Source organism: Phalacrocorax aristotelis, chromosome Z (assembly GCF_949628215.1).
Source record: "Phalacrocorax aristotelis chromosome Z, bGulAri2.1, whole genome shotgun sequence".
Lineage (NCBI taxonomy): Eukaryota > Metazoa > Chordata > Aves > Suliformes > Phalacrocoracidae > Phalacrocorax > Phalacrocorax aristotelis.
The window spans coordinates 13,738,802-13,758,312 of record NC_134311.1 but is presented as its reverse complement, the minus strand read 5'-3'; the positions used below and the strand labels follow the sequence as shown (position 1 = coordinate 13,758,312).

Sequence of the window (19,511 nt, the reverse complement as noted above, 5' to 3'; positions counted from 1 at the left end):
TCCTGGGCTGGGGCAACCCCCAATATCAATACAGGGTGGGGAATGAAGGGATTGAGAGCAGCCCTGTGGAGAAGGACTTGGGGGTACTGGTGGGTGAAAAGCTGGACATGAGCCAACAATGTGCGCTTGCAGCCCAGAAAGTGAACCATATCCTGGGCTGCATCAGAAGCAGCATGGCCAGCAGGTTGAGGGAGTTGATTCTGTCCCTCTACCCTGCTCTCATGAGACCCCACCTGGGGTGCTGCATCGAGCCTGGAGCCCTCAGCACAAGAAGGACATGGAACTGTTGGAGCGGGTCTAGAGGAGGCCACAAAAATGATCTGAGGGCTGGAGCACCTCTGCTATGAGGACAGGCTGAGAGAGTTTTGGTTGTTCAGCCTGGAGAAGAGAAGGCTGCAGGGAGACTTTACTGCAGCCTTTCAGTACTTGAAGGGGGACTATAGGAAGGAAGAGGACAATCTCTTTAAGAAGGCCTGTTGCGACAGGACAAGGGGTAATGGTTTTAAACTGAAGGAGGGTAGATTTAGACTGGATATAAAGAAAAAATTTTTTACAATAAGTGTGGTGAAACACTGGCACAGGCTGCCCAGAGGTGGTAGATGCCGCATCCCTAGAAACATTCAAGGTCAGGTTGGACGGGGCTCTGAGCCACCTGGTCTAGTTGAAGATGTCCCTGCTCACTGCAGGAGGGTTGGACTAGGTGATCTCCAAGGGTCCTTTCCAACCCAAAGCATTCTATGATTTTATGAAAACAGTGCTGCTGACAGGAAGATACTTTCACGGGGCAAAATAGATTAATTGCCCACCAAAGTCTGGAAAGATGCAGTTTTTCTGAAAAAACTTCTAATGTAAGGTCAGGGTCCTGAAAACAAACTATGTGAGTAGTCTTGGAAATAAGGCACTTGTTAAAGCTGCAAAAACAGTTGATTAATTTTTGTTGAAAGGTAACCTGGGTTCTATATAGTGATTAACCTATGCCAGGCACTACATAGGAAGGAGGCTTGGGTCTAGATGGGAAGGATTTGCTCAAGCTGCTGTTAAAATCAGTGCCTTCTAAGTGTTCAGGTACCTTTTGGTATCACAGTAAGGGAGCACATCATGATTCGCCTTTTGGGTATGAAGCAAGAAGAAGGAATAGTGAATGGGAATGGGAGAAGAGCTAGAATTGAGCAGAAAGCTGTAGGCAGCAGTTGTAATTTGCTCCCCTTGGGCATTCACACTGTGGCGTTAATGACAATATCTCAATATATAGAGTTGTTTAGGACTTCTGTCTAATTTAGGGCATAGGTTTAACTTACAGTGAGAAATGCTGAATAGGTGTAACTAGAACTATATACTATTTCCAAACGTTTGAGAGCTTAATTCTGCAGATCATTAGCACTCCTAGTGTTTGATTTCATATATAGAGCCTCTGCTGCTTTCATGTTTATCTATTAGTGTGTGTGTAAACAATAAAAGATACATTTTGTTAAATAAGTACCAAAATATTTCCATGGTGTTCTCTCTATTTCCAAATGCAGAAGTAACCACAGGTACTATTACAGGCTACAACAGTTGTTCACATCTTTGAAATAAGTGACTGAAAATAAATCTGGAATAATTTTTTTTTTATTCCTTTGGCTCCTGTTAGTTTATTACAGCACTGTTAGTCACCTGGCTATATCAGACTGATTAGGGGCTTTTTTTTGATGCTTTCTGTTTGGTTTGCTGCTGATGTATGCTAGGAAAAGAAAAGTAAGAACATAACTACTTAGGTGACTCAACTCAGGCAGGAAGATGCAGAAAATAGCTTCATAAAAGAAATATTGTAACAATTGCCAACTTTATTGTTAGAATTCTGTCACATACACCACTATAATTATTACAGTATTGTTACACTCTTGTAAAATTTTTTATGGGAGAATTTTCTTTCAGTGTCCCTGAAGAGGCCGAGCATGCTGAGACTGCTTTTTATACAGCAGATGTCAGTGTGAATTTTCATTTGTTCTTTAAATACTAATAGCTTGTTGATAATTCAACGCTACTGGAAGAAAGGGTAAGGTGATGATGCAAGTGGTAGACGACTGTTCATCACAGATGGAAATGATTGGTTTGCTCACTTATTTGAGTTGGATTTTGCTTCCTAGCATTAGTCGTAGTCAGCATTGCCAGCAAAATCTAGTGTTACTGTAATAAAAACAAACTGAAGGAGCAAAAGCCATGTTACTGTTTGATTAAAAGTGTGACTATTGCTGCAGGGTGGGGAATACAAACTCTGGGCACACCTTCAGAATTGTAGTACATGTAGCTTTGAATTTGAAAAACCGGTAAGGGCAAGGCAGGCACAGCAAAACTGTACAATAATGTGATTATGCATAAAAACATATGTGCTCCTTTCCTAGGGCAAGAAGTCCCTTTTCTCCTTGTATCACTGTCCACTGTTTGGTACAGAGGCAGCATGAGGGTCTGGTGGGGGTTCTCCTTAGAGCCCTACAGAGGTCAGATGGACAGCAGGAGCTTTGCAGCCCTGGCTCTTAGCTGTTTGCTTGCAGTTACCACCTCCAATGCTTTCAGGTGCTTCTTCTGATCTCCCCCAGTAGGGCACCTCTGTACTTTCCCTTCATGCTATCCTTGATCCGTCTGGATTGTGCGCTTCTACTACAAATAGCATGGCTAGTTTCTAGGCAGGCACTTGGTGACTTCTTCCTGTTCTAATGTAAACAATCCAGTTATTGTATAACATTCAGTCATGCTCTGTTGTTAAGCAGGCTCTCCTTTTGATGAAGGGCATGCAGACTTCTCCGCATTTAAAACGGTGAGATATAAGGAGTAGATTGTCTTTGAAGAATGGCTGTTGAGTTCCTTATTTCTTGTTTCCTGCTGGCTCCATAAGGAGTCTGTCAGGGTAGGTGGGGAAGGTCTTGAAATTCCTGTAATGAGGGGAGCCTTAGGCAGATACTGTCGTTTGCTTTCTGGCTCTTTGTGAGAGTAAAGCAAGGAAAGCATCTGTGATTGTGTAACCTTTATTCTGTCTGCAAGGGATACAGTGGAACAATATTGCAGCAGTGAAAATTACATGCTGCTGCCCTATACCTTCAGGCAGGTGAGTGGGACGGATCAGGATGGCCAACTCCTGACTTGTGTCGCAGGGGTGTGGAAAGAAGGAGAGGCTGAAAGACATTCCTCTGTGCCAGCCATGGCTTCATGGATAGCAAGAATCAGAGATTGGTTCAGATCTGCCTTTATTCTCACCCTAAGCGTAGCAACGTACAGACAAATCAGCTGGCCACATATCGAATAGCTGTGGCCTTTGCAGAGTTGCAGCCTTCCATGCAGAAGAGAAATTGTTGCACTCTGAGTACAAACACGTGTGGTCCCTTGCTCAGAGCAGTCATAGGTCTTACCATTGCTGCTTATTCTGATGCAGTTTGTATGTATGGCGCTGAACATAGTGGGATTTCTTCATTAGACCACACAGTGATGTGGCCGTTCTCTCCGAAGAACATAGAGTATCTGAAAGTCAGATTAATATTTGTACATATGTGATCTTTCCTCAGGGCTTTCCTGAGTGAAAGGGCTTGACTAACAACATCTGAAATGCTATAATGCAGGAAATAGATTATGACTTTTCCCATTTCCTCCAATTCTAAATAATTCATTAGCAGACACTGAAAAAAGTATGTAAAATCAGATACATGCTAATTGTAGCTCTTCAGTATCCCATAAAGGAAAAATTAATATTAGTGTTTCAACTGATTTTAACAGCTTTTTCCCATTTTGCGTATGTTTTTAATTTGCTGATCTCTTTTCCTATTTTATAATCTCATCCTTAAGGCTACCCTATCGGTTCTTTTTTCTTCAAATCTACTCTAACGTGTAGCTTCTGTTTAAGACCTTCTTTTAAATATTTGTTGGTGACTTGGGTGGGTAACTGTTGTGAGCAGTACTGCCAGCAGAAATTTTGTTATTTTTAACTGTGGATTGAATTTGGCTGTTGCCTCACTTTTCTCCTACAAAGTACAGTATGTGACACACTGGGGGGAAGAAGGGAGTGTCTCCATTGTATTCCAGAGGGTTTTCGCCATCCAGTTGGCTGAATTAGCTTGAGGTAACAGTTCCAGTAGTTGTCTAAATGTCATGCTGGATGGTAATTTCTGCAGCATGTTTGACCATTTCCATGCAAGGAAACAGTTTCTCAGTTGAAAGAAGGGAGAAGAGGGATTCTTCTACTTGTAAGATGCCAAAGCATGTGTGTAATCTTTCTGAGAATATGAAGACATTCTGTTCCAGAGTTCTTCTGGTTTGATTCACACCTCTTTTATTCAGGAAGCTGTTCCTATAAATTATCATCCTTTCAGTGTAGGAATATGATGATATGAACAAGCTCTATTTTGACTAGTTTTGTGGTAATTCAGACTTGATTCCTTCCCTTCCTGAAAGCTCACTGTGCTCTTTTTTTCAGAGATTACTTGCCTGGCTATTAAATTTAGCTGATTTCTTTTGGGTACAATCGCAGCATAATGTGGCTGTTTGTGTCATTTAGGAAAAAACCATCATTTCAGCATCTTGTTAACAGTAGATTTTCTTTGATTAATTGACAGTGCACTACTGGAGTAACAGTTTTATGCTCTTGAGCTCAATTCTTTTGCTCAAGAGAGGCAAAACAGGATTACAGGTGGTCGTTAATATCGTACTGATATTTTTTGTTCCCTCCCATGAATGCTATGTTTTTTGGATTTGTGTAAATTTCTTGCTTTCTCTTTTCTCCCTGTTCTGCTTTCTGAGCATGTTTTCTGCTTTTCTAGGACAACTAGAAGACATTGTACTTTATACAATGGGCAGCATTCCGCTCTTTCAGGAGTATGTCATATTCCAATGGCAGAGCCGTTCTGCACCAAAACCAGAGAGGTTAGTAAATTCTATAACAGTATTTAGAAATGTTAGATTTATGATATAGTGATCTAATTCCCCAACATTGGACAGTTAAGATTCAGCTGGACACGGTGCTCTGCCATCTTGCCTAGACTGTGCTTTTGCCAAGAAAGGTTGGACCAGATGATCCCTGACGTCCCTTCCAACGTGGTATTCTGTGATTCTATCATTCTATGCATTATGCATTCTTAGGATACGGAGGGAATTTGCACCTCTTTATTCCTGTTTCTCAGGTACATCATTGTATTAAGGAAAAATGTAACATTTGTAAGGCATGGGAAGTAAAAGATCTTGTGTCTGTAGGAGGTGTCTTCCTAAGGGAGGTATGCAGAAGGTGACAGCTGGCAACCTAGATTTCCCCAGGGTCTTAATAACAGGACAAAGGTTACAAGAGAGCAACAAAGTGGACAAAGCAGGAACATAAAATTAGGAATTAGGGTTTTTTTGTTGTTCTGAATAAAACTGCAGCTTTGGTAGAGGCAGTCTACATACTTAATACAAAGAACTAAATAAATAGTACTTTAGCATTCACAGAAGTTACAATATTGCATTTGTGCTTCTGTGCCTTGTAGCAGTGGATGGTCATTAAGAGTCAAGGCTTAGTTAAACAAGCCAAATTACAGTAGCCTTTTATCCTTAACTGTTGCTCTTAGTTTTGTCGCTTCAAGATTTTCAGGCTTCAAAACGCTCTAGACTAAGCAGTGTGAAACACTGCTTTGTTTTTCAACACCTTTATAAGCTTCTGGAAGAAGCATATCTGTGATTAAATATACCATCTTAGTGTATTCTTAGATCTGAGGAAAAGGGAAGGTGAAGATTGAACTGAGTATTTTACCCTGTTTTGGAACACTCTGATCAGAAGCTGCAAGGAGGTGTATTCTCCAGGGGCACAGGAATGCTTACAGAATCAGTCATATCCATTTAAGAGGCTTGTTCTCTCTGCAGTCAGTTACTGCACTGAGCAGGACAAAGCTGAATTGTGAAGCAGGTGGCCCAATCTGTACCCAGAGCATGTACAAATATTTGTACTACTGAGCTATTCTGGTCTTGTCACCAGTTCACTTCAGCGTCATTAAAGGATATTTTTGTTAATTGGCCAGACACAGTGTGGTTTCAAGATATCCACCAGCAGGTCCACAGCACTGTTAGTAGAACAATGCTTCAGTGCACTAGGAATCAAGGTGTTTTGCAATGATGTAAAGACATTTTAAATCTCAGGAGGAAACAAACCACTACATATTATACATGTGCATGCTTTTGCCCTTCTTCCACTGAGCAGCAAATTATGCAAAATACTTTGCATTTTTCATGCAACAAGAGCCTAGCCACATGATCTTACCAAAGATTAGTTGGCATACAGCTGCTTAATGACTGTGAGCATGATGTCATGTCACAACAGATAAAAGGAGTTTATTGAGAGCTAACTCTACAGTTTCTGAAACTGATTAAAAACAGTGCTATTACTGAAGTGATTGGCAGTACTGCACACTATGCCTCTTTCTCATTTTTTTAAAAAAAGTAAATAGATATGCGGTTGCAGGAAATGTACACCAAGGCTAGTTTTCATTCAATTGTTAAATAGGTAGAGACAATGTTCTTTGGCTATTATATTTTTTGAAAAGCCAACAGAGAAATGCTCCTTTGCAAAAAGAAAAAAAATTTAGGTACTTCCCAATCTCACATGTGATCATTATCTCATTAGCCTATGTGTTCTAATCAGCCTAACAGATGTTTTAAAGAACACGTGGTTTTGAGTACTTAGCAAGGCTGAAAAGGGATACTTTTGCTTCACTTGAAAATACAGCTTAAAAGTGACATAAACTTTTTTCCTGGAACTATCCCTGAAAGTTGTTGGGATCATTTTAGCCCAATTCATCCAAATTCAAGGGAATTTCATAGATAAATGAAATAATAATAAAGCCAAAACTATTAATGTAATAAACCAATTAAGGAATTTTGCATGAAAACTTTATATTATATTACATTTTTGCAAATACATGAAAATACTGTTTTATTTGGTTTATACACTGTAAATGAAATAAGAATCTGAAAGGAGTTTATCTTTTTTCCAACTGCAAATTTTGAATAACATTGGGAACCTTGGTTATTACTGCTTTCAGAAACTGGGGCTCACTGCAACATCTTATAGGGAGTAAAGTTGAAACTTTAGAGCTTTTCGGGGAAATACTGCTTAACTGTGATTTAAGTCATCACCATTGAAATTGTCTGATTTATTAACAAAATGTAATTAACTGGCAATAAGTGAATCACATATTCAGAATGTATATCAGCATTAAACCACAGTATTAGATGTGATTAATATTAGATTAACTTACAGCATGTTAATAAACACCTACAATTTTCTAAATATCCTTCTATGACTAATCCCCAGAAGCTCTGCTTTACCCTGTGTGCATATTCACACAGTTGCATGCACAAATACTCTTCCCCAGCATATGTGGATTACACGCACACCTACCCTCTTCTGTGGGTGCAGGTTTACCTGTTTACACACATCTGCAGTGGGAGATGTGGGTGGTCCAGCTTTGTGTGTACTGGTGCTGCTCCACAGAATCCACTGATGTACATGTCAGTGAGGCGGTACCCCACAAGGTCATATAGCACACTCCAGGTATCGCTGTTTGTTGCACCCATGTATGGCAGGTCGACTGTCCAGCCTGAGTGCAGGCTTCTCACAGCATTTTGCAGGGACGCTGCTCCACCTCGCCAGCATGAAGTTTATGATGCTGACAAGGCAGTTTCTAGTGGTGTCAGACTAGGTTTTCACTGCTGCTGTTTTGCAAAGGCCTCTCCTGTCCTGTCACAATTTTTCATGCTACTTTTCTTTTCACTTTTCTGTTGGTGGTCATTTTAAACAGATGTCATCATATTTACTTTCCCCTTCCTACTCAGGACATTTATGGCATCCTAGTTCCATTTACATATGCTGGTACTCTCTTATCCCTACTGTATCACCTGGTGTTACCCAGGCCATTTACCAAGAGAGAAAATCATGATGATTCTGCCATATACAAGATCCTAGTTCGAACTGTAAAGGCTAATGTGAAGTACATAGTATATGTAAAGTGTACAGCTCAGTCACTGACATGGGGAAATGAGGTAATAATTCCTCTACAGATTCCCAGGGTACTCTTTGAAATATATGCTTGTAAAGTTTTACTTCAAAAAGTAAATTTTCTTTTACTGTTCTCAACGGCTCAGCTGCACCATGCGGTAATCTAGTGCTCCGTGGAGTGTTTTCACCATTCTGTTCTGAACGTAAGCACAGGCTAAATATCATGCAAAAATTCCTGTTTTCCAAACTTCTTGGTCTGCACTGAAAACAGTAATCCGACTGATACTAACAAAATCAGATGAGTTCAGGATCATTCCTGTTAGTAGGACCATTAATTTCTCTTGCTGGATTTTAAAATTGAAACTGATCCTTAGTTTTGGACAGCTGTAGCCATATGAAGTTTGACTGCTTTGTATAAAACTGATTTCTTTTGTACGTAAGTTTTTTGATGGTATGCAAAAGCCAGGCACTAGAGGAATTATTTCCTTTTCCTGATATTGGCATGTTTTGCAGGTTCTTATTGAGACTGCCAAGAAGCTTGGGCTCCAGTGTCATTCCAAGGGGACAATGATCACAATCGAAGGTCCACGTTTCAGTTCTCGAGCAGAAAGCTTGATGTTTCGCAGCTGGGGAGCTGATGTTATCAACATGACCACAGTGCCTGAAGTGATTCTTGCGAAAGAAGCTGGAATGAGTTATGCTAGTATTGCCATGGCAACAGATTACGACTGCTGGAAGGAACATGAAGAAGCAGTGAGTGAAACTTTTTCCTCTGGATCTTGTCCTGAGGGGTCTGGATGAAAACCTGTAGGTTTTGATAAGAGATGATATACAGAATGCTCTGGTTTTGGCTGGGATAGAGTTAATTTTCCTTACAGTCACAAGTATGGGGCTATGTTTTGGATTTGTGGTGGAAATAGTGCTGATAACACAGGGATGTTATCATTCCTACTGAGCAGGGCTTACACAGAGTCAAGGCCTTTTCTGCCCCTCACCCCACCCCACCAGTGAGTAGGCTGGGGTGCAAAAGAAGTTGGGAGGGGACACAGCAGGGACAGCTGACCCCAACTGACGCCAGGGATATTCCACACCATATGATGTCATGCTCAGCATATAAAGCTGGGGGAAGAAGGAAGGAAGGGAGGGACGTTTGGGGTGATTATATTTTTTTTTTCCCCAAGTAACCATTACATATGATGGAGCCCTGCTTTCCTGGAGATGGCTGAACACCTGCCTGCCCATGGGAAGACAGTGAATGAATTTCTGTTCTGCTTTGTTTGTGCCTGCAGCTTTTGCTTTACCTGTTAAACTGTCTTTATCTCAACCCAATGAGTTTTCCCTCATTTCCCTTTTACCCTTCCAATTCTCTCCCCCTCCCCACCAGGTGGGAGCGAGCAAGTGGATGTGTGGTGCTTAGTTGTCACCTGGGTTTAAACTGCAACACTGAACTAAATCTGTTCTCACTTACATCAGTATCACTGAGTTATTCTGGATGAACAATAGTGAAAGTAAGAACAGAATAAATTGTTGCTACTTCATTCATTTTCATAAACTTTCCTCACTATTAGCAAACCTTTTGTCTCCTCTTGTCTGAATCAGGGAGTCTGTGTGTGTGAAGCTCGTGAGCTTTGTGTATGAGCTTGTCTTTCCGTAACTGGTCTGGTGTTTTTTCTTTTGCAGCTCTGTGCAAAACAATGTATCTGATTTAGTTCTCCTACTCGTGTAAAATATAATCAGACACACACTCAGAGGAAAGTTTGTAAGGCTAAAAGGGTTGTGGCGTTTTAAGGCTTCACCTTTTTACTTAGAGTTGTATGAGTTAAATGAATTTATTTGGGTATTTAAAATCTGTGCATCAAAATTGAGAGACACCACTCAGTTTCATTTTATTTCTAGGTTTCAGTGGATAAAGTTTTAAAGACACTGAAAGAGAATGCAAATAAGGCTACTAGCATACTCCTTACTGCTATACCTCAGATAGGTTCCATGGAATGGACCGACACCCTGCACACCCTGAAAGTAAGTATGCGCATGAGGCTGATGAGTACTAGAGAAAGCGTATGCGTGTGTACACATAATATAGATATATGCTGCAAGATGTTTCTGCTTAAATCATAACTTCTTAGACTACGTGCTTAAGCAAAACATCCATTCAAGATAGGCAACAAATTTGTTAAGGCTCTCACAAGCTTAATTGCAAAGATCTAGCTTCAGTTTTACAAGAAGTATTACAAAAGGTAAAAAAATTAAGGACATCTCTATGTGGTTGATGAAGTGTTATCCTTGATAGCACAGGTAAGATACAAATCTATGTGACTATCCAAATGAAAAATCTGTACCTCCTACTCAGCTTTGGCTTAGATCCTAGAATAACGGAGAGCCAAGCGGAGAAGACTGAACCAAACCAAGAACATTGTGCTCTCTTAATACGTAGAAGCAGAGGAGTCTGTTACAAGATACGGGTAATAACCAGTTTCAAATTATTAGAACTGTGTACTCCCACAGGTTACAGATCTACGGTGCATGGGAAAAAAAAAGGAAAAGAATATTTCAAAATATATCGGTGACAGAATTTTTAAGCAGAATTTTTTTAGACAAGAGTTTACTTGTTTTACATCACCTTTATTTCACAGGCATGCTTAAGATTCATTTCTGGTTGTAGCATAGAGGGAAATAACAATGTTAAAATAGTTTGGATGTCTATCCAACTTCTCAACAAGCTTTTTGTGACAGCTAGCCACTTCCAAGAGTACAAGAGCATGAAGTGCAAGAGCAACTGAGGATTACACTGAGATGGTGTGGGAGACAGGGCAAAAGAACTGGAATGTGAAAGACAGAGCAGACAGAAGGGGGCCACAAGGATCTCTGTTCGGGGAAGCAGCAGCACTCTGAGGAGGAAGTCCGCTGAGGAAACTTTTGAGAGAGTCCAGTCTCTGATGACTCTCTCCACTGTAGGTTCATTCTTTCTCTTTTCTGAAAATCACTGTGTTGACTGAAATTTGAATGGGTAAAAAAGATGAACACAGACATAAGTCTTACCTTCATATACCTGAAAGTGTGTCCCTGAAATGCAACTATAAATACAACTATATGTGCTGTAAAAATCTTCTATGTCTTTTGGGATCAAATTTTCAGTTTTATTTCCAATACGGTTCACTTGTCAGTGACTCTTATCTCTAGTTTAGTCAGTGTGCTAAAGGAAACACATATTAAGCAAAATTCACCCCAGATACTTTTCAGCATACTTGACCAGGTCAGGCTCATGGAATTCCAACACAAATCCTCAAAATTAGTCTTTTGATGATTCTTCACCAGAAAACTACTTTTTGTTAGGAGGCCTTGGATTATGTTTGACTCTTCCTCACCCAGTTATCTGAAACAGCTATTTAATGTCCCCTCTGTGTATTTGTGAGAGGTAACCGACTTTTCCCTTTGCAGTCCTTAGGAAGTTGTGTCATGGGTGGATAAGGGAGACAACAGAATCAGTATTCCTTCTCCCCTCTAATCCACAGAAAACATTTTCAGAGGACTGGGTCATACTTTTTGTTTAATACAGATGCCTAGCTATGCAAAAAAACTCAGAGTTTGAACAAACAATCTAAAAAATGTGCTAGATAGTTCCTCAGTTACTTTGATCGTGCTGGCATGCAAGGAAATTTCCCATGTATACACTGCTTAGGTACTGAGGATCTGCCTTCAATTCTGGTAGGTGTACTTCAGTAAGCAGTGCCTTGTTGCTTTCACTTGCATAATTTTCTTGATTCTTTATCGTGATTGAAAGAGCAGGTGACTAGAAAGAGCTGGCACTAAGTTTGCAAGGTTCCCCTTTAATGAACACCAACCCTTCTTTCAGTTAATTGTCAGCTGTTTAAAACACTGATTCCGGTGCTACCTCCAGCTCAGTCGTCCCTGAACTACTGTTCGCTGAAAAAAGAAACTGTGATGCACCAGAGGAAGGGTCATGACATTTTAATGTAGTTTCTTACACTGTTTCTCTTAAGCATCTTCTACCACCTGGTATCAGTGATGGATACTGGGATAGTTGCACTTGGGCTTGGCAATTCTCATGTGTTTATGCTCTTTGCTGATAGTGGCATGGTTTGAGTGATAATATACTGAGAAAGGGAGTTGATCTGAGGGCATTAGGAGAGCTGGAAACGGGAACTAGGTATTGGCAGTGGGGCTTGGGATTTTATGTCAGGAGAGTAGGGAGTCACAATTGTTTCTGATTTAACACAACTGAGTACTTTGGAAAAGTGACAGGAAAGTCTGAGGCTTTGGAGGCTGCCTCTGATTTTACTTAGGAAGGGCAGGAAAGACTAAAAAACCTTCTGTTTGACGCATTAAATGGTCATAAAGTAGATGGATTGGTCCTACGCTTCTGTGTTAGTGAATAAGAAGATGGGCAATTATGCAATACAGCAAAAAGCTATGTATGTGCGTGCCTCAGTAGTATAGCTGAACCGTAAAGAGTTTAAAAAAGCTATTCTCTTTGTAGATGTGAAGTCTTCTTCTGTATATTTTACTTCGGGAATTTTGAAGGTCAGATGATGGGTTTTTTTGAACTTATCTTTTTCAGCAGCACTTTTTCCCAGAGATTGAGGGCACCGCCTCTTGCCTGCCCTGTGGTAATGCAGTAAGAAACACAGACAAGGGAGGAGCTGAGCAAAAGTGCCACTGGTACTCTGTTATCAGTGATGGTGTAAAGCCGTGCCAGCCTATGGCCAGGCCTCAGCTGCGCATCTCAAATGGGCATTTGCCAGTCTCTCTTTCTAGTGTTGGGGAAGCATGTGAAAAACATAAAGCTCTACATGGACATGACTTTTTCTCTGCTGAGCTCTGTAATCTGGCTGCTATGACTGGAGGAACTTCACCAGGCAGGAGAAAATATGCTGCCAGTCTCCTTGCCCAGCTTCCCTTACCTGTACCCCTCCCATGGAGGTATGCATCCCCCACATATGTGGGGTGTCAGCTCTGAATTTCACTGTAGTCTTTGGGAAATCATGAAGTGTTGAAGCAAGAATGTCCAGGGACTGTTTTTCTGCTAAACAATAGGCTGCCTGCCATCTGTTCCTTTTTGTGTGGCTTTTCGTCCATGATACACTGGTGAGTTTAAGTGTAGTTTGAAAGTTACTATTTTTTAACTGCATGAGTTGTCTTTAGGCCAGTATTTCCTGGCTCTGCTGCTGTAAAAAGAGATAATTTTGTAAGCTCAGGTTACATGAGCTTGGAAAAAAAGTTTGGAGCAAACTTTTCTGCAGGCACAGCATCTTCTACAGCATGTCATTTTGAGGCACAGCCAGGGGACAAAGCCCTTTTTCAGGACAGGGTATGACAACGTATTTTTGTCATGGATCAGAAAACATAGGTGATGCTATTGATCACAGTGGTCCAAGTGATGTCAGGCTGGTGTCAGGGAAATTTCTGGATGATGGGTGATGTACAGCTGAATCTGCTGTTCACTGAGAAGAGTTGTGTAGCAAGGTGATAATCACTGGCAGTTGCTGTAATGCTCATGAAATAGTGGCATCCAGCATCCTTTTGGGAGCGAGGAAGGCAACTAGCAGAGTACTGATGCTGGAGGTGAGCATACTTGGGTTTAACCAGTGAACTAGTAGGTGTCATCTTATGGGAGGCAGCTCTGAAGGGGCAAGGAACTCCAGAAAGCTGGCAGGTCTTCAAAGGCCTTCTCCAAGCACAGGAGTGATCCACAGAATAAACTGGGAGACTGACTTGGCTAAACAGGAAGTAGAGCTCCAGTGCAAAAATGCAGCATTCAAGGGTTGGAAGCAGGGACAAGCCTCAAAGAAGGAATCCAGAAGCAAGAGCAGGCATGTAGGGGTGGTTTCAGGAAAAACAAGTCTTGCCTATAGCTGATGCTTGGAAGGGACATCAAAGGCAACAAGAACTTCAGCCACTGCACCGATATCAAAGGCTGATCAAGTAAAATGTGGGCTCATTGCTGAATTAAGTAAATAAATTAGGGATATCAGACAATTTCAAAGGGGAACAAATATAGTAGATTATTTTTTATCTATTAGGAGAAGTATTGGTGAGAGAGGAAAGACTGTCTTGTTAAAAATAGTTTTAACTCATAACAACTGGGAATTGAGCTCTATAGCTGTATTACAGTTAGGTTCAATCACATGAAGATCAGGAGAGAATCTGTACTGGAATGGTAAAAGGAGTGTCATGTTAGAACTGATTTTTCATACAGCATAGGTGTAAGAAAATCAGCTTGTGGTAAGGTGTCAGTGAATGCTCTGCAGATAAACTTCTTGACTCTGTGAGAAGACCTGCTGATATTACCTGCCTTTTTTGAGCTTCTGTACTAGCCTGTGTGAAAGATTTGTCAGACTGCTGGCACAAGGACTGGTGTTGTACTTCAGTAAGAGAGCTGTGGTTAGTGAATACTGTGGAATAGTTTAGATTGAGTAAGGTACCTGTAGGTATGTTTCATCATTGACATACTTGTATGTGTTTGATAGCTAACAAGTTGAAGGACTAAAAGTTAACATATTTCAGTCATTTTTTCTAGTCTATCACAAACTGAAGCTGGCATTCGTAACTTATGTGTGTAGAGATCTGATCTTGTAAATATTCGTGAGTAATTATGTTTTTCAAAAAATATCTCAGTGAAATCAGCAATTGTACTTATGTGACTAGAGTGAATTGGCTCAGGTGAATAAGTTGGAGGGGGAAAATTCATCAAGGCTTCACTTGTAGTTGCATTCAACTGTAGTTGCATTGGTCTGCATACTGTGGTCCTTGCAGACTAAGGATCTCTCAAGAAAGCTGAGACTGAAGTGTTTCTCAGACCCTTGAATGTGGCTGATCTTAAAGTTGCCTGTCCCTGTGTAACTTGAGTATTTAATTCACTTCTAATCATTGCACCTTTAGAGGAAGATTTCTGTTCTTGATAGCTGGACTTCAAAACTGATGAAGAAACATGTAGAAATCACTGGAGTTTTTAAGGAACCTCATTTTCAGAGCATTCTGATTATATTTATAACGAGCTTTCTGTGAATGTGATGCACGTAATCCAGTATGCTAACCTTAAAAACGAAAAGCAAGCTGCACAATTTTTCATTTGTAGCCTGTGAGCCTAAAGTCCTTAATTTAGTGTTTCTGCAATATGATTGTTGTTCTCAATACTAACAAACCTGTTACATAAGTTCAAAAAGTTGTAATGACAAGTCCATGAACTGTTGTAGAGTATGCCCTCGCTGTAATTCTTTTAACTTTTGTGGTGTTGGAGGAAGTTGGAGATACTGTGTACATGGAAGGAGTTACAGGTTTGTAATCCAAACGGAAGCTATGTAGTCTGCCTTTACATTGAAAAATAATTCTGCTCTGCGTTGGCAGAGGAAGCATTCATCTACTTTGACTTTGTATTTCAGACAACAGTGCAGTGTTCGGTCATCCTGCCAAAGCAGTAGCAGCCTGCATGGACCTTGAATTTTGCATACTCGCAAGGAAGAGTGTATCACTTTTGAACTTCCAAATGTTAACAATAAAAAATTGTTATAACCATAAAAGAATGGAGTAAACATTAATAGATCATAATGTGTAATGCAGCTTTTGTAATTCTTATCATGCTTGGTAATGTTAAAATATCTAAAGTTAGATTTTTACTATGTTTTAAACTTGGAATAGCTTTACTTCGAAACTCGATCAGACAGTGGCCAAAGAAAAAAGAAAAAAGTCAGTAGCAAGTTGTCATCCTCTATTCAGGGATGCCTTTTAAGTGACGGGAGAAAGGAAAGGTTAGGTAATAATCTGTTGCAGAAATGAAATAAGGTCTAAGAAAGCAAATTCAGAGATACACTATTTGGTTTACTATTTCTGCCTCCCGTCTTTTCCTTTGACAAGGCAAATGGTTACAGTTCACTTCAGAAACATACCAGAAAAACTGACTGGCAATTTAAATATGAAGTTTTGCTTTTTTTATACATTGTCCATATTTTTTATTTCAGTGTTTTTTTTTTAAAAGCAGTGGGTTTTCTTTGTGTGCTAGAAAACATGGTTTAATAATTATATTGGTACTCTTTCAGCAGCAGTTTTGTAATTAATGTTTCCATTAAAAAAATATAGCTAATGACTGAGACAAATTTGTGCCTGAAGATGTACTTTTGTCACTTACAGAACTGTGCAGCAAAGTACCTTGCTGCCAGTGTCCTGAACACTCTGCTGGCCTTTTGCTGCTTCACTGATTTCAACAGTGTTTAGTTTCTGTTTTAAGTGATGAATATGCTCAAGTGTATTGACTCTCCATCATCTTTGAAAGGTCATGGAGGACAGGAGAGGTGCCCGAGGACTGGAGGGTAGTCAATGTCACTCCAATTTTCAGAAAGGGCAAGAAGGAGGACCCAGGAAACTATAGGCCAGTCAGCCTCACCTCCATCCCCAGAAAGGTGATGGAGCAGTTCATCCTGGAGGTCATCTCCAGGCATGTAGAGGACAAGAAGGTTATCAGAAGTAGTCAACGTGGATTCACCAAGGGGAGGTCATGCTTGGCCAAACTGACGCTTTCTATGATGGCGTGGCTGGCTGGGTTGATGAAGGGAGAGCAGTGGATGTTGTTTACCTCAACTTCAGCAAAGCCTTTGACACTGTCTCCCACAGCATCCATATAGACAAGATAAGGAAGTGTGGGTTGGATGAGTGAACAGTGAGGTGGACAGAGAACTGGCTGAACGGCAGAGCTCAGAGGGTTATGATCAACGGGGCAGAGTGTGGATAGAGGCCTGTCACTAGTGGTGTTCCCCAGGGGTCTGTGCTGGATCCAGTCCTGTTTAATATATTAATCAATGACGGGGACGATGGGATAGTGTTACCTCAGCAAGTTTGCTGATGATACCAAGCTGAGAGGAGGGGCTGATACACCAGCAGGCTGTGTTGCCATGCAGCAAGACCTGGACAGGCTGGAGAGCTGGGCCCAGAGGAACGTCATGAAATTCAACAAGAGCAAGTGCAAGGTCCTGCACCTGGGGAGGAACAGCCCCATGCACGGGTACATGCTGGGGGCTGAACTACTGGAAAGCAGCTCTGTTGAGAAGGACCTGGCCGTGCTGGTGGACAGCAAGGTGACCCTGAGCCAGCGATGTGCCCTTGTGGCCAAGAAGGCCAACAGTATCCTGGGCTGCATTAAAAGGAGTGTGTCCAGCAGGTCGAGGGAGGTTATTGACCCCCTCTGCTCTGCCCTAGTGAGACCACATCTGGAGTACTGTGTCCAGTGCTGGGCTCTCCAGTTCATGAAAGACAGGGAAGCGCTGGAGGCACTCCAGCAGAGAGCCACAAAGGTGATCAGGAGACTGGAGCATCTCTCTTATGAGGAAAGGCTGAGGCACCTGGGTTTGTTCAGCCTGGAGAAGAGAAGACTGAGGGGGAAATCTTATCAATGCATATAAATATCTGATGGGTGGGTGTCAAGAGGATGGGGCCAGGCTTTTTTCAGAGGTGCCCAACAACAGGACAAGGGGCAATGGGCATAAACTGGAACACAGGAAGTTCCACCCGAATATGAGGAAAAAACTACTTTCCTGTGAGGGTGCCAGAGCAGGGGCACAGGCTGCCCAGAGAGGCTGTGGAGTCCCTTCCCTGGAGACATTCAAAACCCGCCTGGAGGTGTTCCTGTGCCCCCTGCTCTAGGTGTGCCTGCTCAAACAGGGCAGTTGGATGAGATGATCTCTAGAGGTCCCTTCCAACCCCTGCCATTCTGTGATGCTGTGAAGCACTTTGTATGAATTTCATTTTTTTAAATATAATTTAACTTCAATAAAATGATAATCTGCTTTTTGTCTAGTAAATAAATGAAACCTATGCTTCTACAAACTGTGTGAAAATTTATTTTTTTATTTACTTCTAGTAATTAGTGAATGAATATTGTCTGACAATGACTTTTGCCAATCATGGAGCAGGTTGATAGTAATACCTTGAAAACATCACCTTTATAAAATTCTGTGCTGCGTAGAACTTAAGGCTCTAAGTCCCTGAAACAACAGGGGTTGCTGAGATGTGGATCAGAATGCAATCAAAGCCAAGCAAGTGAAAGTTCAGAAACATGGAATGTACAGATTCTTGCACTGTACAAGACTAGCTTGCTAGTCTTGTTTGGTTAGACACCCAGCCTTTAGATTTGGATGTATTCTCCCTACCAAAACCAGTACCGGTTCTTTTCAGATACTGGGGAAAATACCTTAACTACCTTCCCATACTTCCTGGTGTTTTTTTAAAGAACTTAGATTGCAGGAGTCAGAGCTTGAAGCTTGACAGAAAGAAGGCTACAAATCTAACATGCCTTTTATTATCTTCACTACCAAACAAGATGGCTGGCCTCAAAAATGCTTTTCATTGTGGTTATCTTTGCCCATTGGACAGTATTAGTGAAATGGATTGGAGGCATGGAGTTCGTATTTGGATGTTCCAAGGGAAAGTTTTTTCTGGGTTCCGTTTTCAGTCCCCCTTGGATTTTATTTTTTTACAGTCTGTACTGACATATAAAGATAATTATGATAATTTCCTTGTTTTACATACTGAGTACTTAATGTCACAGGACAGTATGGCACAGAGCGGGTCCATCATTAGTGTTTTCTGTTAAGACATTTCTGTTTTAAATTCTTCATCTGCATACAAGGCTAAATGATAATGCTAGGTAAGGGTAAGAAATTCACTGGATGGCTGTGTCCAAAGAGTTGCAGTCAATAGCTTAATGTCCAGGTGGAGACCAGTAAAAAGTGGTGTCCCTCAAGGGTCTGTGCTGGGACTGATCTATGTAAAATTTTCATCAATGACATAAAATAGTGAGATTTAGTGGGATGACACCAAGCTGAGCAGTGCGGTTGACACACCAGAAGGATGGATGCTCTCCAGAGGGGCCTGGACAAGCCCAGGAAGTGAGCCCATGTGAGCCTCATGAGGTTCAACAGGCCAAGTGCCAGATCCTGCACCTGGGTCAGGGCAACCCCTGATACCAGTACAGGCTGGGGGATGAATAGATTGAGAGCAGCCCTGCGGAGAAGGACTTGTGGGTACTGGTGGATGAAAAGCTGGACATGACCCAGCAGTGTGTGCTTGTAGCCCAAAAGACCAACTGTATCTTGGGCTGCATCAGAAGCAGCATGACCAGCAGGCCGAGGAAGGTGATTCTGCCCCTCTGCTCCCCTCTGGTGAGACCCCACCTGGAGCCCTTCATCCAGCTCTGGAGCCCTCAGCACAAGAAGGACGTGGAACTGTTGGAGCGGGTCCAGAGGAGGCCACAAAAATGATCTGAGGGCTGGAGCACCTGTGCTACGAGGACAGGCTGAGAGAGTTTTGGTTGTTCAGCCTGGAGAAGAGAAGGCTGCGGGGAGACCTTATTGTGGCCTTGCAGTACTTAAAGCCATTCTCAATAAGATGGAGGGAGACTTTTCACCAGGGTCTGTAGTGATGCAGCAAGGGACAACAGTTTTAAATTTAAAGATGGTGGATTTAGTTTGGACATGAATTTTTTACGATTAATGTGGTTCGACACTGGAACAGGTTG

General features: G+C 41.5%; 1 protein-coding gene across 1 annotated transcript in view; it reads left to right on the top strand.

Moving 5' to 3' along the window:
* Positions 1-17,821, top strand: part of MTAP (methylthioadenosine phosphorylase) — a 35,934-nt gene extending 18,113 nt beyond the window's left edge. The window contains exons 5-8 of the mRNA XM_075078311.1: positions 4,785-4,887; positions 8,501-8,740; positions 9,884-10,006; positions 15,388-17,821. Of these exons, the coding sequence (XP_074934412.1) occupies positions 4,785-4,887; positions 8,501-8,740; positions 9,884-10,006; positions 15,388-15,426 (505 nt within the window). The 3' untranslated portion in view covers positions 15,427-17,821. The remainder of the gene's footprint in view (positions 1-4,784; positions 4,888-8,500; positions 8,741-9,883; positions 10,007-15,387) is intronic.
* The last annotated feature ends 1,690 nt before the right edge of the window (positions 17,822-19,511 follow it).